Below are 23,972 nucleotides of genomic sequence, written 5' to 3'. Positions count from 1 at the left end.
AAAATATTGTTGCATATCTCACTTACAGTTAGACATGTGCCAAGGTGGTGTCAGGTAGAGAAATTGGTGAGTTATTTCTTGCAGTTGACTCACAAATTGAATTCAAAATCTGCTTAACTTGGTGCCTCAGCACTGTTATGATGCAACTCTGGAGTAAGGGTTAGAGCAGTGCTGATGCTGAACTGTATTTTCAGCAGGCCTGATAATCAAAGTATGACTCAGAAGTGGGTGAGAAAGTACCAAAGCGTCATTCCATCCAAAATCAATCACCTTCTGACCAGCCCCTTTTTAGATTTTAACTTTTTTCCTACATTTTAACCGTTACAAAAGTGTGTTAGAGCGTGCTATAATTAACCAGAATGACCAAACATTTAGTATACAGGGGGTCTTAAAGTCGACTCATATTGGACGATCACCCCGCCTAAAGACATTATCTTCTTAAAAAGTAAACACAAAAATATGGTTCAGTGATTATTGTAAAGCTATGCAACAAGGTTAGTTACAATTTAAATATTTTGTAGCCCCAAATATATAAAAATGCAAATTAGGTGATTTTTATTTTTTTTATTTTTTGCAAAACACACGTGAACACATATTTTATTTTTTTCATTTTTTATGTGTGATTGGGTAGACACTAGCATCAGGGGGCCTCTTAGTATCTGGTAGGTCGGTCAGACCAACACATGAATCTTTAATGTCTTTGATTTTCTGTTTGACCTCAAATATTTCTTCAGTTTCCCCATTTGTTATGTTGAGGGGCCCTAACTCCTGAATGGTTGGTTATTCTGGTTAATCAAACCAAGTTCTAACATTGCCAGTTAAATATTCAGCCATGACATGAAATATCTTTTAGATGACACTGAACAAGCTCTTCGTGGCAGCACTCCTCTCTCCAAACATGTCGCCTTTCGCAAAACCTCTCCTTCAGTGAGAATTGGTTCGACACAATAACTAACAGAATGTTTTATTTCTCAGTAGGGCTCTTTCCGTAATGTTGTCAGATGCTTATAATAATAATAATAATAATAATAATAATAATAATAATAATAATAATAATAAAGCTTAGCCAGTGAATGGCATAATGAAGCCCTTTTCGTGGACGTACATTGACTGTATGGAAATGCCCCCAACGATCACATTGCAGCCTGTTATGCTTCTGCATTGTTCCCTCCAACACTGCCCCAATTTCAATAATTGTTGTTCCCACTAGTTATTCACTTAGACCCAAAAACATGGCAAATAGGATCCAGGGTGAAAATACTTTTAACAAGTAGAAATTGTTCAAATGGAAAGGGGCAAGGTCATAAAGCGATTGATTTATGAATGAATGTCTCTAAAAATCTTTATTGAATTTTTTTATTTTTTTTTACAGCATATAAAGCATTTTTTTCAATAAAGAATTTAAGGGAAATTCCATCAGAGAGTTGAATAAAGCCTGCTTAAACTTGCATTGTGCTTCAACAAGTTATTATGATAGCAAGAAGGTGACATCCTTGGGACCCAGATTCTCCCCAACACACAAACAGAAAGCAGAGCACCTGCTAAACCCAATCTTTATCATTGAGTGAATCACAAAACTATGCTGACAAAGTAGGAATTGTTTCATCCTGTTCATTACTTCTTTCAGATCTACACTCTATATAAGAACGATGTTTATAATTCATTTGTGTTAATTTCCATTTTCATATAGAAGTCCTTTCATAACTGTCAGCTTTGACTGTGTTTGTTTCTTATCTGCATTGCTAGGTGTTCAGCACACTTGTCCTGTCTTCATTTCAACATGTCCAAATATATTTTTTCCATTCAAGGGTTGTATTTTTTCTGTGTTTTTCTCCAGGAGGATGTTTTCACTGGATTTGGGACCTCAACAGCTGGTCCACAGAAAGATCCTCAGTCGTCGTTACTCGGCCAAGCAAAGCCTCCCCAAGCTTCAGGCTGTTCTTTGGCAGCAAAGCCTCTCATTGGAAATATTATAACCAGGGCCCCAAAACCAAATCTTATTGGGAAAATTGTACCAAGGGTTCCTAAAGAAGAACAGGATGTCAAAGAGAGCCTGGAAAAAGACAAAGAAATACCCAAGGTGATTATTAAACTGCAGGGCAAGCAGGTAGCTCTCACTGCAAAAGCCAAACATGCAGGCGAGCAGGCCTCCGGTGCACAGATCAGTACAAGATCAGCTGACTTTTTCAGGAAAGCAAGAAAATCAGCTCACTCAGGCAGGAGGCGAAACCAAACAGCCGCTACCTCAACTGGTGGCACTAAGCAAGCTTCTGAGGTCAGAGAACCAGGCGAGGTGTCAGAGGACTCGGACACAGACCAATCCCAGCCACGGAGACCCGTGAGAGGCATGAGGGGGTTTCGAATTGGCCACAACAGACGCACATCTCAAGCAGTCGCTTTCTCATATACGTCCTTTCACAAACGGCAGAGGAAGAGACTACATAGGGGTATGGGTGCCTCTCCAGAGGCTGGAGCCGAGGCCGGTGCCCAGAGTGGAGACGAGGCAGCGATGCCCCTTGATTGCAAAGCCACAGATTCCTCTGAAAAAAGGACACACCGAAGACGCAGAGCTTTGTTTGGGCAAAAGCGAAGGCAACCAAAACATGATCCAGAATTTAAAAGTCCAAAAATGGGCCGTAAACGCACTAGGCGTGCTTTTTACGCTTATGTGCCGGAGCCCATTCCGGCCACACCAACGCTGGACGGGAACGAGCAGCAGCAGCAGCAGCAGCAGCAGCAGCAGCAGCAGCAAAGTCAGAATATCACTCCTTCTGAGGGTGAACTGAGCTTGTTTCCTAAACAAGTCCAGAAGGACTCAAATAACTCATCCACTCCTGTAATGAGCGCGCGGTCATCGCGCGTTATTAAAACTCCAAAGAGGTTCTTGGACGAGGAAATGATTTCCTTTCCAAAGGGGCCTCTGTCAACATGGCTGAAAAGTCAACAGAGAGAGGACGGAAAACCAAGTCGATCATGTCATGAGTCAAGCGATGATAGCAGCCCGCTGCAGTCGGACAGTGAATCAATATCGGAGGCTGACAGCCCATCTGAAGTGACGAAGTTCTCATCAAAGCCCAGGCCCGGAACGAGCCACCTAGAGATCTACAAGAACCTCAAGAAACTAACCCTGAAACTGGCAGAGAAGAAGAAGGGCCACTCCAACACAGGCGAGGATCATACACATCCTGGCGACGGGTTGACCTCTTATGTCCGGAAGAGACGGAGGTCAAAGATCACAATGGAGGAGATGAACTCTCCTGGTGTTGTGAGGAAACTAGCCGTGTCGGTGAACGCTGATGTGAAAGCAATCTCACATTTGCCGTTCGGAGAAGCAGGCAACAATAGTAAGAATTGTTTCTTCTTTTTTTGTTATTATTTATGAAGATCTTGTTTTGACAGATGCGCTAGTGAGATGTTTTTGATATCAATGGGACTACGCAAGAGAGTTGTTCAATTGTTTATGTTCAATTGAGAAAAAATAGTCAGCAGAGACATAAGCCTGTGGTTGATTTCTTTATTTAAGCAATTTTTAAGATGTTGTAGCTTCATACTTTTGACCGGTCAAATTGGATAAAGACAAGAAATACTTATTCGAGAATGTAACAAAACTCTAGACATAGACACCCTTTTAAAATGTTGAATGTGTTGAAAATTTCAAAGAGATCATTTATTTAACTGAAATGTTTATTTCACTATTTAGTATATCGGTCTGTTTTCAATAGATGGTCTTAAAACTACAGAGCGTTTGATTGTACTTCACACTATTTCACAAACTATTCACACCGTGTGCTACAGATGAAGCAGGAGGCGTGACTGCAGACTGTCATGAGGCATTTGAAGTCAGCGGGCCCAGCCATAGAATTGGTCTCAGTGGAGCTAATAAGACGATGCTCCACCTGCTGAAGAAAGCCAAAGTCCAGCTCATCAAGATTGATCAGCAGAAGCAGCTCAAGTTGTCACAGGTAAGAATCCAATTTTTTTTTTTTAAAGAAGACATAGAATAATGTTCCTCAGCCAGGTACATATGTCTACACATAGTTATATAATCACTATAAACTCTATGGCTAAAATGATAACTCAATGACATTTCCCGATCCAGGCTCTCAATATGAGAATTTGTTGCAGCTCTCTGTTTCATATAATTTAGAGCTGAATATGTTTTGTTTTGGACTGTTGATCAGACAAAACAAGTAATTTAAAGATGTCTGAGACTCTGGGGAAATAATCCTTATCTAGGGAACCAGCCGGTTTACCAATGGTAACCACCTGGTTACCACCAGATACATGCTGGTAATTAGGGATGCACCAATCTAACTTTTTCAGTGCCGATAGCGATAAGTGGGTTTTTGGTAACGGCCAATACAGAGTACCAATCTGATACCAGTATTCAAACAAACAAATTGATCAAAACTGAAACAGGGTTTCAAATTCCAATATATAATCTATAAAGTATATAAACATAGGCATTTAATTGAATAGATTGGCCCATAGTCAAAGATACCCGATCCAGCTATTTGAGTCAGTACCGGCCCCTATCAGCATCAGTGAATCCCTCATGGTAATGACTAACTACATTCACAAAGCAAATGAAAATAGAATTGTACATGTAACATTGTTTTGTCATCTTATTTAACTCTGAACTTTCCAATCAGATTGTAAATAGCATGGCTATTTATTACAGTGGGTGCAGTAACATAATGGTGTTGTAGCATCTTTTACATAAAACCTTGTTTTTCTTCCTCGTCTGGTCCGATAGTTGGTCTCCAGAGAGTCAGGAGTGCCAGTGGGTGTAAGAAGGAGGAGGAGGAGGAGAGTTGGCGTATCTCCCAAAGATATCAGTCCTCAGGTAATACTTCAACTTAAATAATGAGCATTTGTTCGTTTTCTTTTCAGCGTTTGAATCAAGCAGCATCAGTCCACTGGAGTTGTTGTAATCGTTTGTGGTTTGTTCCTACCTTGATCATTTATGACGCGCTGAGAAGGATCCCCTCCAACACTCTGCATGTGCTTGTTTGCAGACGGTCATGAAAAACAACCGTTAAACACACAATGTAAGAGCGTTGAAGCATTAGGAAAAACTCTTGCTTTTGAACATAAAGCAGTGGAACCCAGTATCAGCTGCTGCTGTATACCCGCATACCAGGAAAAAGATTAAAGAGTGCAGCTTTCTTTGTGGAGCACCTAAAAATGAATAAATTAAATTGATAAAAACAGATGCAAGCGAGTAAGAGCACCTCAGAAATATATTTTTACTTTTGCATTTAAAAATAGGCAATGTATCATGTAGGGCTGGGCAATAATTACAAATAGATTATTTATCGTCTTTCAATGGAATCATATCGTGATGAAATCATATATTGACCATGTGATACATAAATACATCATGTTAACTGATAATTACAAGCACATACTGAGAAAATATGATGTGAAATATTTTGAGGGGTTTTCTTTTAGGGATTGTGGTTTTGTTTTTACATCAGACTTTACGTTACCACTCTATAAAATATAATATATTGTGATTATAACACCCAGCTCTAGTACCACACTGTGTAACTTGAGACTAGATTTTTAGAGGGTGGTTATAAATGTCACAAGTGATGTTACCATAATTAGTTTACTGCCAAATATTTCTACAATTCACAGAATTGTTTTGTGTTTGTGTGCAGGATCAGCCGCTGGGTGGTCCGAGGATCAAACATGTGTGTCGGGCAGCAGCAGTGGCTTTAGGTCAGCCCCGTGCCATGGTGCCAGATGATATCCCCAGACTCAGTGCCCTGCCACTGCACGAAAGAGAGGGCATCACCTTTTCTCCTGCAGCAGAAGGTACAGAGAAGCCACATGTGTTGTTTTTAAGCAGAATGCAGAAATGAACATCTCTGTAGCTGAACAAGAGGAAGATGAGAACGTCTGTGCATTTTTGCATTGCACTGTCTTTATGCATTCTAACACAGGTTCAAGTGCATCAGTGCACTCGTGGTTGGTGATGACATCACGCAAATTAAATACTAATTATTATTTGATATGCTGAATGGGTTTATTCAGGATTAAACTCATTTCCCCTAGTAAGGAACTCGAGGAAATGTCTAGAAACTGACACAGAACAAAGAGTGGGGACCTGTTGCATTCTATGTGGTATTAAAAAGATCTTAAAAAATCTTCAATATAAATGTATGTTTCTGAACCCTTCAAAGACAATTTCTGAATTTTACAGCATATTGCAAGGTGTGCAGCATCCATTATTGCTTTGGTGCAGTTGGTGTTATTGCCACCCTGAAATGGTCAGGGTTACCACATCATTCAGATTGATGGTAATAAATAGATCAACTTGATACTGTATATAGCCACTCTCTCAGGTAGGTTATCTGTTTTTTCAATCCTGTTGCTCCTGAATGCTTTATTAGCATTTCTGCCAGTTTTCGTTTGGCAAAGCTGCTCTGCTAATGGATTGTTATCAAAACATTCACCAGCTAAAATATTTCAAACTGGCATAGTTAAGCTTCTGCAGTTATAAAAACACAAAATTAAAAAAAGATTTTGTAAAAGAGCACAATTTTGATAGCTTTTGGCAAACGTAACCTGCTGAGCACAAAACATAAAAACTGCTTTGTTAGCTCAATGTAGTTGTAATTAAGATATTTGCCAGCAAAAATATCTTTTGTCACACACAGATTAGCCACCGCTGTTGGAAAGCTTTACCCAACACTGGTCGAGTGAGCATCACTCAGTATGAGGTGAGGAAGTGCCGTTTGACAAGTAGTCTCACTGCCCTGAATTTTGTCCCCTAATGAACACATCTAGTTCTGTTGGGAAACACAGATCCTTACACAATGTTGTTCCAGCTACATTATTCATTAAAAATTATGACAGTAATTCTTTCTGTGCCAGCTGGCATTAAAATACCACCACTGGGGGATGCCAGAGGTTTTCAAAAGAATTAGTTTGTAATCTATTTCTAGTAGTTTTCAACTCTTAAAACGTCAGGTAGTGGGATTTACAGCAGGCAACAATGGATTTGTCAGAGACTCCCGATGTGTTCATCCAGTCACTTAAAACTTCTCTAAAGTGGCTTTTCACATTTCCAACACTTCAGGCAGCCAGTTGATACTTGTAGCCGTAGAAAGAAGACAAAAGACCAGTTCATTATTATATTTACACCTTCAATCACAGCAGCTTGACCTGTAATGTCTCCTGCAGCCTGAATAGTAAGTTTTTGGCATCCACAGATGTCTCTCCCACATCACGTGTACTTTGATAATGCTTGAAATGCATGTTGTGGCTCTTTTACCCATCCTCTCTGTTTCTCGCTTGCAGATGTGGCAGATGATGACGATGACGATGACGTCTCTGATCAGGGCAGGGCTCAGTGGGTTGTCTCTCAGGAACACATCCAGCGGAGGAGGAGGAGGGTGAGGGGGAAGGGCGACAGATACAGAAGGAAGAAGACCCTGACTCAGTATGCGCCCGGGGGAGTCCGAGCCCGGCGCTGTGGACGATGCAAAGGCTGTGTGATAGAGGAGGATTGTGCAAAGTGTATCAACTGCCGCGATAAGCCCAAATTCGGGGGGCCCAACACCAAGCGTCAGTGTTGCATGTAAGTCAAACTAATCACAAATTCTGTTTGGTGAGATTACGGAGCATACTGGTAAATAGGCTAATTCAAATACGCAAGATTTCTGTGTTGTGTGGGCATTACTCGCACAACACTGGTGAGCTTTTGATTAAACTAAAGCCAATGTTTTATCGGCAGTGGCTAAGAAGACAAGAGCTGGCATCATGAATAAATCAACTCTTCAAAAAAGAAAATCCTACATTTTTCTTACTTTGTCATTTAAAATATAATTTGGCTGGCAGAAGTCTGGTCAAGTGAAAAATTCCCTCAACACTGAACAATGTAACCGGTCGCTCATAGAAGACGGAAGGAAAGCATTTGAGAAAAAATATTAATAATTTTGGACTGACAGTTTAGAGTGCTTAATTTAATTCTGAAATGTTTCAGTAGTGGTGCTTAAAATAATCTTTACCTTCTCGGTTAAGCATTTTGTACATTAAACATGAAAACCTTTTTTATTTATTTCTATTAAAACACATTAAACAATCCAATTAATGAAGGCAAGTTGAGTTTTATAGTTAAGCAGGTTCATCGATGTCTTTTTACCTCTTGATAAACGGTATAATAACATTTGACTGTTTCTTCTCCCCCCAGATATCGGAAGTGTGATCGGATTGAGAAAGCGAAGATTGATCGCGTCATCAAACCATTGAAACGTATGTCTCTAATTATTAGATGATGCTCTCGTTATCATCCCAGAGTGAAAGTGTCTTTTTCAAACTCATTTTTTTTAAAATGAATTCTCAAAAACATATCCACTTATCTTGTCTGTTTACAAAATTAATCATGGGGTTCCCTTTTTTCAGTCCAGTCGAGGCAGTTTGCGAGCTCGGTGTGCGAAGGATCCACCTCGATGACGCCTGTCGTCAGGAAACATTCCCTGCGTAACATCACACCACGCTCTTACAGCAGCCTGCTCAAGTCTGAATCTGAGGATGAAGAAGAAGTTAAGCCAAATAAATCGCCAGTCAAGCCGACTGTAGGTGCAGCTAGCAAACAAGGTAACTAAAGTTTTGTTTTCATGGTGTCTTTCCTTGTCACTGTATTGGTTTTCTAGATAGTGGCTTTGTTGCAGCTAGCGTATCACAAATTTATCAACAAGCCCCCTCAAACTCCCTCACTCAAGGCCCTTAAATTCTTGCAATAGCACTTTTCGAAAAGGAATTTAAGAAGCTGCGTCCACACATTAGAATCAAAACTTTGTCTCTGATCTTTTTTTCTCCTGTTAAAAATCTTGCTCCTCAAGATGGCGGATCTCTGCCAGACGACCCTCCAGCTGAGGCGGTGAAGCCTCGCCGGCCGTTCTCCAGAGGAGCTGGGAGCAGACCCAGAGCTTACAAGGTAAAACCATCCAGCAGATTTCCCTCCTCACTTTCAATGTTCCGCCTGATCAAACCTGGGTCAAATTGTATTTTTATATATATGTATTTAAAAAAAAAAAAAAATCATCTTTTTAAATTTCAGGATTGATGACAATTAATAATGAAATGGTAAAATAATGTTGTTAAAATCATTTATTTCTCTTAATAAATTTGCCAGCGTAAATTAAATGATTAACTGAGCGTAATCATGTTTTAGACAACAACAAAATCTGCAGCAACACTTTGCCCAGGTCTGCATCCACTCTCGATTTTTCCACATTTTGATTTGATTACCTGTGTCTGAATGAGTGAGTCTAATCTATCAAATTCAGCCTTGCTAAACTTCTGTTTCTGACTTTTAGCTTTCTCCTTTATATTAAAACCTTGCATGTGCTTGACTTCATGTTTTATAAATTATAATCATGATAAAATGCAGTGCTGGTCTCATAAGACCAAGGCTTTGAAATGTAATCTACAACTAAACTGGTAGGGAAACTACCTATGTTGTGGTAAAAGGACTAGTGTTTAGCATTTAGGGCCATCTAGTGGTCACAGATTGCAGCCAATCCTTTAAATAAGCATTTTACTTTACATATTTAGCCCAGATTCCAGAATATAGAAGTAAATGATCTCATAAGTGTGAGTGTTAAATTAGCAAAATGACAACTACCATGACCAGATGTTATCACTTTGAATAGATTTTCTTATTAGAGTAGCACCTCTTTGAATTGGTTACAATAAATACAAACAAATTTGTTAACATGTTTTCAAATTTCACTTTGACAAACCTAATGATTTAAAAACCTAACTAACAATAAAAGTATTAGCCTTTTGATAGCAAGTGTATATTTTGATTAGGTCTCACACAGTATAACTGATCAGAAAAATCTACCATCGCTTTCTAACACCACTAATTTAAATGTGGAAAGGGCTGTTACCTAAAATGAAGCCTAAGTCTTGACTTTTTGCTTCTGTTTGTTCTAGATGACATGTACATTTCAAATCACATGTCTATCTAATCAAGCAAACTCGCAAATTAGGAACCGTTTGCTTGTCCACTGTCAAAGCTCTGTCTTGAAAGAATTGCAAATCATTTTTTACTTTATATCTGCATTGCTTGAATTCCTGACATTCTTCATAAGCAAATTCCCCTATATTTATGCATAGACACGGCTTCCAAGTGTTGAATTAATCTCCATCTTTGTTTGTTGCTTGTGAATTGGTGATGAATGCTGGTTTTGTCAAGTTATGACATGTACCCCTAAATACATATAAGAAATGTGCCGACATCTTAAAATCTGGAACATCATGGCTGTCTGCTGCTTCTTATTGATGGTTGACTCATTGGTTTGTTTTGCCAGTAGCCAGTAACTCATCTTCCTCCTCCCTCAAACATCAGCAAGAAAGGAAGCCACCATATTTTGAAGACGAGAATAAAGAGGAAACAAGTACATAAAACCACAACATGTGGTCTATATAAGTGGCATTGTAACCAAAGCGACAAGTGGCTTTTCCTGGTTTCACCCAATTTAGGGGCTTTCGTTTGCTGCAGATTGGTCCTTGGTTGACATGGTTGTGGACAGTATGCTGGTGGGTGCAAAAGACATGTTTTGTCCTTCAAAATAAAATAAAAAAACAGTTTATTGGTGGAGACCCACTGGTCTGGAAATGCTTGTTTGCAATACAAATGCATATAAATGCTAATCTGTGTAAATACATGAATGTAATCACGCAATACTTGTGTAAAAAAAAAAATACACATATGAATATCTGCATGTGTAGGTTAAGCTATGTCCATCTAAACACACTGTATGTGCATGTGGCAACATTTAAACCAAACATGACTTAGGCTTCTGTATGTCTCCTTTTTAAAATAGAAAATGCGGCTGAACACAAACGAGAAAATGCAAAGATCATTAAGAACCTTATAACTTATGATCCTACAATATTATTTTTCTAGCAATCTTGCAGAAATGCATGTAATGCGGCATCAAACTTAATATTGCACATGAAAAAACAAATCTTCTTTTAAAACTAACAAACTGAGAGAACGTCTACTCTTTATCAACCTCAAACCTGCAGTTCCTGGTGTAGTGATAGGAAGGTGCAAATCTATAATTCTTTCACCTCCAAGGTTGATGATTTATCTCTTGTTCTCATGTTATCTGCCTATTTGCATTGTTCAGCTTGCACATCAGAGATGTCTGCCTTTTTGAAAGACACTTAACATGACAAATTATTATTTAGTGTTCATAGTACATAGAGAGTAGTTTCTAAATTTATGTTAGCAAAATGATGAGCTAGTCGTTTAGTTTTTGTGGCAGACTTTGAACACTTAATGTGTGTCTCTGCTGCAGCTTAATGCACCGTCTTTACCTTTTCTTGCCTCTTATTCCTGGCTAATGTTCTCAATGTCTTAGCACTCATCTCCCTTTCTGTCACTTTGGCTGCTGCCGGTCGCCGCCTCTGCATGTCACTAGTATTCGTGTCACTTTGGTACCTGTCGGTTGGCTTAGAGTCCCCTCCTCCACAGGAACAGGAGAACACGGAGGAGACGGAGCCCAGAGAAAATTTACCAGAAACCAGCCTTCCCAGAAGCCCAATGCCGAAGCTGCAGCAGCAGCTCCAAATACACTTACACCGTCTGCCTGATTATATCCTGCAGTCTGCTCTGTCTTTGCCCAAACAGAGTCCCCCAAGTCCAGATCAGTGTGCTTCTCACTCACCAATACTGTCCCAGCTTATAACGCAGCCTGCTATTTCACATTCATCACATTCCACACCGCAGTGCCTTCCAGAACTGTCCGAGCCTGTAACATCTCCCGATTCTCCACTTCCACCACATACAATAACAGACTCTAAACAGAAATCACTGCTGTTACGTTTGCACCGTTTGCCCAAGGCCTTGGTGCAGTCCGCCTTGCATTTGCACAAATGTATATCATCCCCATCTCAACAACATCCCCAGTCCCTACTGCACTCAGCTCTGACAGAGGCTTCGTCAAAGTTGTGTTTTCAGGAACATTCAAAGGCTGAGGTGCAGAACCTAGATGTTTTGACTGAGACACATGGAGCTAACAAAGATAAAACTGTACAAGTGCTCCCTGAGACAGTCGATCCACACACAGAGTTACAGGAGGGCACGCAACAGGAGCAGAAGGACAGACGAGGGTATCCACCTGAAGAGGAGGAGGACGGTTCTGTAAAAGAGACAGTGCTGAAAAACTGTCTCACAACTGACAAACACTATGTCCTTCGTTCCCAGAATCCTGCAGAGTGTGCATCAGGGAACACCCTGACTGGGTTAACTAACGGGTTTCCCCAAAAGGGCTTGTTGCAGAACAAGTACAAGATTCGTGTAGACTTCAAGGTGAGTTTTTGCTCTTGTGTTGGTTGGCATTTATATACTTAAACTATAAACTGCATTCATCCTGGTGTTTGAAATAAACAGGACTTGAGCAAACTACATGTTTTATTATTGTGACATGTTGAGGTCCAGCAATGTAACTAGCAGTTGTTATGGGGTCATTATGAAGCTGTATATTTTTTGGACGTTTAAGACACATTAATGAGCTCATGCATCATCAGAATACCCAAGAAGAAACTGATCACTTTGAACTTACTTTCTTTTTCTTTCCTTATGTTAACCAGGAGGACTGTGCTGTCCAGAACGTGTGGCTAATGGGCGGCCTCAGCGTCCTCACGTCTGTCCCTACGACACCACAACCTGTCTGTCTGCTCTGCGCCAGTAAAGGACGACATGAGGTAATTCTTTACCAGAGCTTGAATAGTGTTACTGCTGCTAACATTTTACCCATCATATCTCCAAACCCATGTTTGCTAGCGCTTTTGTTTTGGTGCTCTGCAGTGCCAATAATAACTTTTGTTTCACACTTCCTTCAGATGATATTCTGCCAGATCTGCTGTGAGCCTTTCCACAGTTTCTGCCTCTCCCCAGAGGAGCGCCCCCAGAAGGACAACAAGGAGAACTGGTGCTGCCGGCGCTGCAAATTTTGCCACGTGTGTGGCCGCCGAAGCAAAAGCACAAAGGTATGCAACCCAGCATCACTTACAGTATAGTATAAAACTTAAAAAGTCCCCTAAATGTGTTTAAGGATGTGTTCACAATTTTTCAAGTCTATCTTAATGCAAGAGTCGTGTTCCCATTTATACTTTGAAACCGGGATCACTTGCTGTAATAATTTCTCCCCCTGACTTGAAATTAAATTTGGTTACATTCTCAAACACACAGGTATTGTACATAATAGATTAGATTTTATATAATTGAAAATGATACATGGACATTAGCAATCCATTTTTTACATTTTGCGATGTAGTGTCTTTGTGAGACATGAACATTTTATGAAGATTATTTTTATTTAGTAGCATGTTTTGCGAATTTGGAAGAGGGATCTCATGCTGATGATGTGCTAGTCAATTATTTGAACCGTTAATTAACTCACAATTGATGTACTTTTTCCTTTCTAGCCAGTGTTACAGTGTCGGAGATGCCAAACCTCCTACCACCCTTCCTGCTTGGGACCAACTTACCCTAAGCCTATGAACTGCAACATGCCCTGGGTAATTGCTTTAGCCAACAATGTTTTGGTTTTGCCACATCCTAAGGGTATCAAGGGATAATTCCTGTAAAAAAAATGTTTTGTGACATATTTGTGATTGTGCAGGTGTGCATGACATGCATCCGGTGTAAAAGCTGCGGCGTAACTCCTGGAAAGACTTGGGACTTGGCCTGGAACCACGAGCAGGATCTTTGTCCTGACTGCACTTCTCTCCACAAAAAAGGTAAGACGTCAGTGTTTTTTTGGAGGCTTTGTAGTCTTATTTTTGAATGGCCAGTAAATAAATGGTTCAGTGTTTGGAAACCTCCCAGACTTAGTCGTAAGGTAAAGGTATAAAATGGATTTGTATGCATAGCCTGCTTTCAGAGTTAAAATATGCGGCACTAGAAGTGGATGATGTGACTGATATAAGATCTGCATCTACATCAGGTAATTTCTGCACCGTCTGCCACAAATGTTACAAAGACAACAACCAAGACACACAGATGATTCAGTGTTCAGAGTGCAGCCACTGGATTCATTACTCATGTGAAGGACTTTCCGGTGAGTAACACTCTGTTTATTCATAAATTAAATTTCAAAGTGATCCAGAGTTTTCATTCCAACCAAACACCAATAAATCTCTCAACCTTCAATATATGGAAGAATATGCTCATTGCTTATAAGAGAATGAATCAAATGTTGCACAATAAAACATCTCTTGTTACATGTAAAAGAATACAAAGGTGCATAATTCAATTTGAACCACATCTTGAGAACTTAAAGAGGGGCATATAGTATTATGTAGAACATAATAATACATCAGATTTAATCTTGATCAACAATATGGCCTCCTAAATTTGTCTGTTTCATTTCAGATGAGCTGTTTGGGTTGCTGTCAAGCCAACTAGAGGAGGAGTATTTCACCTGCTCACCCTGCAGCGAGCAGCAGAGTGAACACAGCAGCTTGAAGGAGGCGCTCCAGAGCAGGCTGATAGCCGGGCTGGAGGTGGTTCTCACAGACCTCCTCTCCCACAACACCACACAGCACCTCCTTATGTGTAAAGTGGTAAGAGCTTACCCATGGGACTTTGACAGATAATATCCTAAGATCCTTATATTTGACAGTAATAAACAAAAAAGAAGCATACTGTTTTAAAGCTTTTACCTAACCTTTAGGTCATCCTATTATCTTTTGTTTCAAATTGAGTATTTCTGTGTTATTGTTTTTGGTCATCTCTACCAGATTGCAGGATAAGTCATTTGATTTAAACTGTTATTTTTTGTGTTTCAGTGTCGGGAACCAAACGACACACAATTTGTCAGGGAACAGCAACCAGTGTGTGATCTACAAGCTATGGAGAAGAAGTTTAAAGGCGGTGGTTACATCTCAATAGTGAGTTTATTTTTCCTGATAATCCCCTTAGAACAGCTCTTCCTGTTTTTATTCCTGTGTGTGTACCAACCCAGACATTAATAGATAAAATACAGCAAGTGTTGCCACATTCAGCTGAAAGGAATCAATAAAACAGAGTTACTTTTTGAAAACCACTCTTGCGAGATGTTCGTGAATGAATCCCTGACCTCCTTTTTTCCCTTCTTGCTTACACAGAAAGCTTTTCATGCTGATGTCCTCTCTGTGATGAGGAAGTGGTCTAAAGAGGAGGAGCTTCTCCCTGAAGACCAGAGACCGACCAGTCAGGCCAGAGCGCGCTATGTAAAAGTAAGCTTCCGTTCCAAATCTCCCAGGGTTGAAGTTTATTTTTAGAGACGGTTATCTTCGTCTGATTTGACAAGCTGGAATGTGGAGCTGAGTTATTAAACAAATATTAAAAGACTATTAAAAATACTTTTTCGAGTCAGATTTTGTCCAAAATGTCCACAAATAGACACCATTATTCACCATAATTGTTTTTGTTTTTCTTGCAGCTGATTGAGCGGGTGTTCAGTTGGTTACCTGCAAGCCTTCTGAAAAAGTGGAACACATTCTCCCAGGAATTCCCAAGGTAATCACCAACATTGTTCCCTCAATATATCTACAATTTATTAATTATTCTCTCAGTATGTATATTTGAGCTTTTTGTCATAGTTGAAGGTTTAGGCATGTGTTTAGTCAAATAAAAAATGATAGACAGTAAAAGTGTCAGTCCCGGCGTAGTTTTCCCAAACGTCCTCTCTGACCCTGTCTTCTGATTTATGGTCCTTATTCTTCACTCTGTAGTGGCATGCTCCCTGAGGCGGTAATCCCACCATCTAAGGAGCACAGCTATGCACAGTGGCTGGAAAGGACATACCAGCCCAAAGAGACAAGGGGCCCTCAGGCAGGGAAAACTGAGTCGGTGCCGTTCCCAGTCACTGCAAAGCAGTCTGATGTACCCCACGGCCGCCCTCGGTATTCACATGGTATGGAAACTATTGTAGCCTGTTCTGTATCATTTCTGCTGACGGATGTGATCTTTGTTAGAACCTTTGGACACCCAACTGCTGTTCATTTTTACTAGGGAGTGATCATATCTTTACAAGTTTCACATTTGCAAATGCAAAAATAAAGTGCTATAATACTAGTAACTTTTTCCAATGTTTTTGTAGCCTAAAAACTCTTGTCAATAAGGGCATGAGTCGGTAGGGATTAATTAGTCTACATATTAACTAAATAATCTAAACTGAGCCGCAGGATCGGTCGTCCTATAATAACAATGTTGGTGGTTGATATCCTGCTCTTCTTGTCTGGGAGGTAGAAAAGCGCTGTATAAATGCAGTCCAAGGTTATTATACGTTTAACATGAATAAATGATTTATCTTAAGGATGTTGAGGGTTCTCCTAACAGTGAAAAACGAACAAATCAATCTAAATATATTATTGTTCTCTTCACATTTTTGCCCTTGAAGATTCTAAGTTATTGAATCAAACAGATAATTACAGGTATCTTTTATTGCAGCTCTCAAATGCCGCATGGGTACATCTCCACTTATTTTTGCTTTCTCAGATTTAAAACAAATGTATTTGTTCATTTGCTCCTCTTTCTTTCTCGTAGGTGTGAAGAGTGAGCCGGAAACAACCAGGACTGAAGATATGAGGCAGTGTGCTCTGTGTCAACAAAATGGAGACTCTGCTCCCAAGGTGGGTTTGACTGTTTTACTGTGTTTTTACTACAAGGGCTGCAATTAATTTATATTTTCATCACCCTTAAATCTGCAGATTATTTCCTTGATTAATCGATTGGTCTATAACACATTAGAAAAATTATAAAAGATAAAATACCACGACACATGTACAGTCCAAGGTGACTTTTTTTTGACCAACAGCTCAAAACCTAAAGATTTTCAGAAAAGGTTTCCAGCTCCACTGGCAAATTTTCATAAAAACTCAACTACCTGAACACAGAAGAAGGATACATCATGTTTTCAGTGACTACATTACAACTGTTCTGATTAGACAAGTTTCTAAATGTTCTGCATTTCTTCTTACATTAAAAAAATGTCTACTCGACTGATTATTAAGTGACGTGAATGTGTTTTTCTCCTGATAGGATGCAGGACGGCTCTTGTACTTAGGACAGAATGAGTGGGCCCACATTAACTGCTGTCTGTGGTCTGCAGAGGTGTATGAGGAGAACAGTGCTCTTTTGCAAGTGCACAGCGCTGTCTCAAGAGGGCGCCACCTGGTAAGACATTACCAGGAAAATGTATGTTTCTTGTAGCAAGATATTTATTTGTCCAGTGTTGAAGGATTTGCAAAAGTCACATAACTCTGTGCTCTACGTGTGTGAACAGTATTGTGTATAGTATATAAGTGAAGTAACACTATTTGTGTCCTTCATTCTGCAGCGTTGTGATCGTTGTGGGCAGTCGGGGGCCACCGTGGGCTGCTGTCTTGCCACCTGCCAGAGTAATTTCCACTTTATGTGTGCTCGTGCCAGGAACTGTGTGTTTCAGATGGACAGGAAGGTGTTCTGCTTCAATCACAGGGATCTTGTCAGTGCGAAGGTATAGACACAATATCCCCACCAAACTTCTCTTTTATTTGTATTATAGTTGTATAACCATTTTATCAAAGGGGAAACTATTACTCCATCTGTTTCCCCTCACACACGCTGATTTTCTCTACATTGTATGGTTTATGTTTATCATACTCTACTACCTTATCATCCTAGATGGTGTCTGGGAAAGGGTTTGAAGTGCCTCGACGGGTATATGTGGACTTTGATGGGATCAATCTCAGAAGAAAGTTCCTCACAGGCCTTGACCCAGAATCCATCAACATGACCATAGGTATGAAAATGTTGGCTGTTGTCGGTTTGAGCCACTTGACTCCTGTACAGGTTGTGTGACTCTACACAGGAATACAATGTTACTGCTACATAACAGACTGCCTTTAATCTGCTGTGTTATCTTTCTTTTCTCATTTTTCCAGGCTCTCTGCAGATTCAGAAACTTGGTGTGTTGTCTGAGCTGTCGTCAAATGGGAGGATGCTGTATCCTGTTGGTTATCAGTAAGTGCTCATTGTCATTAAACAACTGGTAGCCTTATTTCTTAGTATGTTTGTTATAAAAACCCCAAGTTTACTATTTATTTATTTATTTATTTATTTATTTGCATGAACGCATTCTTCCTCCCTTCCTTTTCCAGATGTTCTCGGTTGTACTGGAGCACTGTGGACCCCCGGAGACGTTGCAAGTACACCTGTAAGGTGACAGAAGTGAGCACACCTCTCCCTGGTGAGGAACATGATCCGAGATGGGACAAAGAAGATAATCACACCATAGTCCACAGCCCCAACCACCGCAGAGGTCAGCAGGAAGTTTCAATTTTTTTATTGAAGGCCTGGCTTAGTGCCGGCACTCACAGACATTTTTTTGTCAAAAGTACAGCCCTGACGTGCGACCTCAAAAAAAAACTTACTAGTCCCTAAAATGATTAAGCTAAATCCTTCATTAAAACTGATCCAACTGTTCTTTTGGTTTCCGTCAAATGTTACTTTTGCGACGTGACACCTTTTTGCTTCTTTGCTAGATATGGATTCCCTGGAACGTTTAAGTTCCTCATCCAGCCCTATAAAGTCCACTACTCCATCACCCAACTCAAAACAGCACAACACATCTGGATCCAAAAGTCCTGGTTTCCCACAGACCAGGAAACCAGCAGGAGGATCATCCCGACCTCTTCCATCTCCAGGTAAATAGTTTAAGAAGTTGTAAAACTTTTTTTTCCCCCTATGGTTTGTGTGTTAAATGTGTCACATCTTACTGTATTCTCGAAGTAGACCCTATAAATTAGCATTGTTGCTTCTTCTTTACTCTTTGTTATTTGATGTTTCAGGGTCAGCTCTTCCCAAATCGCATCACATCCTGACATTGAGGGACCTGGAGGACAACCGTCGGCCTCGCAGGCTCTCAACGAGGAGCTGCTGCAGTTCCTCGCCAACAGAGAGCGACCCATCTGTACCCATGACCCTCCGCTCTGGTGGCACCGTACACTCCAGATGTGCCCTGTTTAGCTCCCCTCCGAAGTCCTCAAACCTTGGTGCAGCCTCGCCTCCTCTGTCACGACAAAACTCTGCATCACCGGTCTGGAACTCCCCGCCTCGATCCAACTCCAGCATTACTGCAGGGCTGTCACCTCGAAGAGGAGCAATCACTCAATCCCCCAAAGGGAGGCAAAACTTCAAAATCACCACTCCAGTTTCTGCAGAAGTTCCCCAAGACTTCCTAGCATCATCTGAGGCAGAGGATGCAGCAGTGGCCACAACCAATGGGATCTCACTAGCCCCTGATAACCTGGAAGAGGAGGTAGCTCACCTGATGGCCCAGGAGCTACCCTACACTGTGTTTGATACCGACACAGAGGTAGCAGTGGCCTCCATGCTGAATGCTAAGCTTGAGTTTGACGAGGCTCTGCTCACGGAGAATGTGGCACTTCACTGCGGAGCACAAGGCGGGAGAGGAGATGCTGAGAGCGTAGTGCAAGATGTGGAATTGCAAGTAGACAATCAGGAGAATTCTGAAGATGAAGAGTCCAGTCATTACTTGAAATTTTCACGCACAGTTGTGTGCGACGCAGCTAGCAGCTCAGAAGCCTCAGGACAGCTCACTTCCACACAGTCGATCTCACAGTTAGATGGAGCGGATGGCGGGTCCGAGAGTGATGAAAGCGAGGTGGTGGACGATGAAGCTCAGGAAACAGAAGGAGAACATGGAGAGACTAAGATTCACACCAACCATAATACACCAACTAAGCAGCTGACGGTCGCTCTAAAGAGGCTGGAGCCAAGCTACAGCGTGTCTAAGTCAGCTGAGCTAGAGTTTCGGGATAGTAACCCACCATCTGAGATTCTTGAAACAGGTTATGGAACCGGTGATATGTCATTTCAGGAGGAGGTGGTCCAGATAAGCTCCGAAACAACAACATCTCAAAATGAGGTGTTTTTGGATTCCACTACAGGCCATTTTATTTCTGCTGAAGATGGCACTGTGGTTTGCCCGAATATTATTGAAGTTGGCAATAAAGATGACAGTAGCTCATCGACCGACTCCGTTGAAGGATTTAAAGATGATTTGAATGACCCTGACTACTCTCCAGAGCGTATTCAGAGTCCAGAGCGTAAAACCAAGAAATCTCCCACAGCTCAGATGAAAGCCATCATAGTGAAGACAAAACATCCGATATCAAATCTGAAACGTTTGTCGCCAAAACCGTGTCTTCCACAGCAGCGCAAACTCAAATTGATGTTGCCCCCTCAACCTGCACAGACTGTAAATAATGCATCGGCTTCCCCTGCTGCTGCTGCTGCTGCAGCTTGTGCAGTTCCACGCACAGTCACCTCCCCCATTGTGATCAATGGTTTAAACGTACCTGTCCAGCCTGGTGCCTCACAGGGAAGAACCATCGCCATTCGCTTGGACAGCTCGAGGACAGGAAGTCCGCAGCAAGTAAGGATTCAGAATCAAGTTGCAGGCACTAGCACGCCCCCGCCCCCGGCTCCTGCCCCCCAGGTCCTTCTAGTCAACCGACAAGGTCAGATTCTTATCAAAGACCCCAGATCAAACACTTATCAGTCACTCAGTACAAACTCTCCTGCCTACAACAAAATAAGCCAGATTGCCAAGATCCTCCACAGCGGTAATGCCCTGCAGCGCTCGGTCCCTCGTGTTGTAATAAAGCCTCGTTCCAGCCTCTCCACCACAAACGTCCCTTCTGCCGGTAACGTCCCCACGACGTCCGAGAGAAAAGTCATTTTTAGAGTAGTGCCTGTGAAAAGCATTGGGACTCCGGCTCCCACAACTCCTGTCAGTGTGCAGGGTGTCCCTGAAGCAGCTTTCTCCAACATTGAAGAAAGCACAGCCCAGGCTATTATTGACAGAGCCATGGCCACCCACCGAGACGAGCCAAAGACAAAACCCCTCATCCTCAGTAAAACTCTGCAGACAAAGGCCAGCTTGCAAAGGCCGTCACAGTTTCAGGACGCAGAGGGATCAGATCAGTCGCCGGCTGCACCGTTAGAGTCCCCTAGTGGTTTCATCCCGCAACCAACACCTGCTTCATCGGACCACCAGGTGAAGGTCAAGAGAGTGTCATTGGTGTCCGACCGTCCCTCCAGGAAGAAATCCAAGATGGACTTCTTGAGGGATTCATCAAGTGAGCTGGATGAAGTTGATGAATCCAGGTATTCAAAGATGTTATTATTCTCTAGTTGTTTTTACTGCAATGTGCAAGAAAGTATTATAAACAGAAACTACCAAAGTACACGAGTGCATGTTGTCCAAAAAATATCTTTCAACTGCAATGTAAGTTTTGATTACAACCTAGGAAAAACTATTATTGAGGATGCAGCTATTGGCTATTTTCATTAAGGGGTTGGTTGTGAAATGATAAAAGTAGAAATAATTGTTTGATAAATTGAATTTTCTTCATGATGTTATTTTTTTTTATCTTTTATGATGTCTGCATTATTTTAAACCTTAATAAACATCACCTGTCCATTTTCAGGCTGTCATCTTTGTATTGTCACTCAGCAAGCCTGCCTGTTGTCATATATTGTTGTCAGCACGTACACTTTGACAACCCTAATGATGTTAACAGTAACGGCACTTGTTTTTGTGAAAGTCTTGGCAATCGGTGTATTACCTCATCTAAATGTTTCTTGTTTTCTTCGAACAGACCGAGTGGTGTGAGAATGAAAGCTCCGTCAATGAAGGATATCCTCGACATGGACCAGGAGAAAATGTTGCGTGAACATGAACAGTTGAGAATTACTGCTCCACCACTACCGGCTACTTCACCCCCGAGGTAAGCTAGAATTAAAGGTTCTCTTATTAAGAGCCTTATCACTCTCCTATAAAGTAATAAGGCAAATGATTTACGTCAGGTAATGTGAATTTATAGATAAATGTTTACCCACCTCTATGTTTGAGGGATAGAATTTTAAACCATTTTAATTTAAAAAGGAGGTAATTCTGCATTAATAGCGATTAAAGTACAATTTGAAGCAATGTTATGATTCAAAGTAGTATTGCTTGCCAAAACAGGCTTATTTTTGGAGATGATCAAAATGCATAAGTTCTCTGAACATGCCCATACATTATAAAATGATGTTAATCATTTTTTCCTCAAATGTGGTATAGTGATTCCTTTCTTTTTTGTACTTAATTGTTTGCTCTTTCTTCTCAGGCATCCTCAGGTTGAGAGTCCCCCCTTGCAAGCACAAATCAACAGCCTGATTCCGGGTAAAACCCACATGTGGGTCAGTGCTCGCCATGGAGACCTCTCAGAATGGGGCCCTTATTCAGGTTTGCAACTAATTCAATGTTTATTTGTTTGGATGTCTTTTTAATAATCACCAGCGCAACAGCTACTGTTCCCGGCGTTGACAGGAGAAACGGTTATTTTACAACTACGGCTCCTTTAATTTTACAGGTTTTAGCTCAGAAGAAGATGCATCTGCACCCAAACACAGAAAGAGGACATACATGAACCAGCCCCACCTGCGTTTTGAAATCACCAGTGAAGATGGCTTCTGTGTTAAAGCTAACAGCATAGAGGGTAAGAGCTGCTTGGTTTCTGTCCTGTGCTCTGAATATGTATTGAGAAGAGCGACTAAAAGGAGAAAATTGTCAGCATGTCTGCAGCTCGGCTCTCACACCTTCCTTATCTCTCTCCTCCGTCAGTCGCCTGGCGTGCGGTGATTGACGGCGTCCTCGAAGCTCGAGCAGGCTTCCATCTGAAGCAGCTGCCTCTGGGCGGCATGAGCGGGCCGCGGGTGCTCGGTGTCGTCCACGATGCCGTCATCTTCCTGCTGGAGCAGCTGCATGGTGCAGCACACTGCAAACGGCACCGCTTCCGCTTCCACCGCTGTGACGACATCGAGGAAGAGCTTCCCCTCAATCCGAGTGGCTGCGCTCGGACTGAAGTCTACACACGGTACGGACATAGTTACTTTTTGTTATAACTGGTTTAATTATTAATTGTTTAATGCTGTGGCTTGGTTTCTGTTTCTTGTCTGTGACTTAAAATACACCTCAAATTGATTTTATTTTCTTTCTTTAATCAGGAAAGCGACTTTTGATATGTTCAACTTCCTGGCATCACAACACAGGGAGCTCCCTGAGATCGTTGGCCCCTTTGAGGAGGAGGAGGATGAATTCCCACTGAAATCTTCCAGGTTAGGGGGTTACCTTTAAGGCATTTTCTTGATTCTAACCTTCAAGTTTAAACCCACTGCACTCCACAACCAACAGGAACTCTAAAGATGGTAATTTAGCAGATGCCATGTCCATGTTGACGCCACCTTCTTTGTATCACTCTGACAGGCGAGCCACCAGCAGTGAGCTTCCCATGGCAATGAGATTCAGACACCTGGAAAAAATCTCCAAAGAAGCAGTAGGAGTTTACAGGTAATGGCATGAGATGAAAGGCATGAGATTTTTATTAAGGTCCCAAATAATTTGTGTGCTCAAATGTATTTAACTGTCTGTATTTAACTGTTATCCTCTCTTAGATCTGAAATTCATGGTCGCGGGCTTTTCTGCAAAAGGAACATCGAGGCTGGTGAAATGGTGATCGAGTACGCCGGCACAGTCATTCGCGCTGTTCTGACTGATAAGCGTGAAAAATATTATGACGGCAAGGTAAGTAAACAGAGTAAAGTATAGATTGTATTTAGAAGTCATCATCATAATGACAGTCAGAGTTTCTGCTTCCATTATTATACATGTTCATTCCTTTTTTTTTTTTTTTAAGTAGAGCTGCGAAAAATTAAACAATAACTTTGCTACTATTAACTTAATCGGCAATAGATGCAACTCTATTTGAGTGCTTTTAATGAGAAGCAGAAGCAGTAATGAAATAGGATGTGGGTTGGTGATTTGAATGTAGTGCAGGATTGCAGACACCACAACGAACAATGAATAACATTGTGAATAGGGGTAATTACAGAATGGAAATAC

The 23,972-nt window shown here is 41.2% G+C and overlaps 1 protein-coding gene across 2 annotated transcripts in view; it reads left to right on the top strand.

Moving 5' to 3' along the window:
• The window catches only part of LOC129097316 (histone-lysine N-methyltransferase 2B-like), a 28,747-nt gene that overhangs the window by 2,406 nt on the left and 2,369 nt on the right, over window positions 1–23,972 (top strand). Inside the window, exons 2-35 of one of the 2 annotated variants that reach the window (XM_054606136.1) lie at window positions 1,838–3,344; window positions 3,796–3,962; window positions 4,757–4,846; window positions 5,667–5,823; window positions 7,312–7,591; window positions 8,204–8,265; window positions 8,416–8,610; window positions 8,856–8,950; window positions 12,236–12,340; window positions 12,622–12,735; window positions 12,874–13,020; window positions 13,459–13,551; window positions 13,656–13,773; window positions 13,980–14,093; window positions 14,408–14,598; window positions 14,824–14,925; window positions 15,142–15,252; window positions 15,459–15,535; window positions 15,751–15,932; window positions 16,565–16,650; window positions 17,060–17,194; window positions 17,358–17,516; window positions 17,684–17,801; window positions 17,944–18,022; window positions 18,160–18,320; window positions 18,544–18,705; window positions 18,850–21,193; window positions 21,688–21,816; window positions 22,198–22,316; window positions 22,444–22,569; window positions 22,695–22,947; window positions 23,078–23,188; window positions 23,337–23,420; window positions 23,525–23,654. In XM_054606136.1, the coding sequence (XP_054462111.1) occupies window positions 1,838–3,344; window positions 3,796–3,962; window positions 4,757–4,846; window positions 5,667–5,823; window positions 7,312–7,591; window positions 8,204–8,265; window positions 8,416–8,610; window positions 8,856–8,950; window positions 12,236–12,340; window positions 12,622–12,735; window positions 12,874–13,020; window positions 13,459–13,551; window positions 13,656–13,773; window positions 13,980–14,093; window positions 14,408–14,598; window positions 14,824–14,925; window positions 15,142–15,252; window positions 15,459–15,535; window positions 15,751–15,932; window positions 16,565–16,650; window positions 17,060–17,194; window positions 17,358–17,516; window positions 17,684–17,801; window positions 17,944–18,022; window positions 18,160–18,320; window positions 18,544–18,705; window positions 18,850–21,193; window positions 21,688–21,816; window positions 22,198–22,316; window positions 22,444–22,569; window positions 22,695–22,947; window positions 23,078–23,188; window positions 23,337–23,420; window positions 23,525–23,654 (8,103 nt within the window). Of the gene's footprint in view, window positions 1–1,837; window positions 3,345–3,795; window positions 3,963–4,756; window positions 4,847–5,666; window positions 5,824–7,311; window positions 7,592–8,203; window positions 8,266–8,415; window positions 8,611–8,855; window positions 8,951–11,503; window positions 12,341–12,621; window positions 12,736–12,873; window positions 13,021–13,458; window positions 13,552–13,655; window positions 13,774–13,979; window positions 14,094–14,407; window positions 14,599–14,823; window positions 14,926–15,141; window positions 15,253–15,458; window positions 15,536–15,750; window positions 15,933–16,564; window positions 16,651–17,059; window positions 17,195–17,357; window positions 17,517–17,683; window positions 17,802–17,943; window positions 18,023–18,159; window positions 18,321–18,543; window positions 18,706–18,849; window positions 21,194–21,687; window positions 21,817–22,197; window positions 22,317–22,443; window positions 22,570–22,694; window positions 22,948–23,077; window positions 23,189–23,336; window positions 23,421–23,524; window positions 23,655–23,972 lie in introns of both variants that reach the window. The other variant, XM_054606135.1, reaches the window with a different exon arrangement.

Source organism: Anoplopoma fimbria, chromosome 10 (genome assembly GCF_027596085.1).
Source record: "Anoplopoma fimbria isolate UVic2021 breed Golden Eagle Sablefish chromosome 10, Afim_UVic_2022, whole genome shotgun sequence".
Classification (NCBI taxonomy): Eukaryota; Metazoa; Chordata; class Actinopteri; order Perciformes; family Anoplopomatidae; genus Anoplopoma; species Anoplopoma fimbria.
The sequence above is the reverse complement of the archived record's forward strand: the minus strand, read 5'-3'. Positions and strand labels throughout refer to the sequence as shown.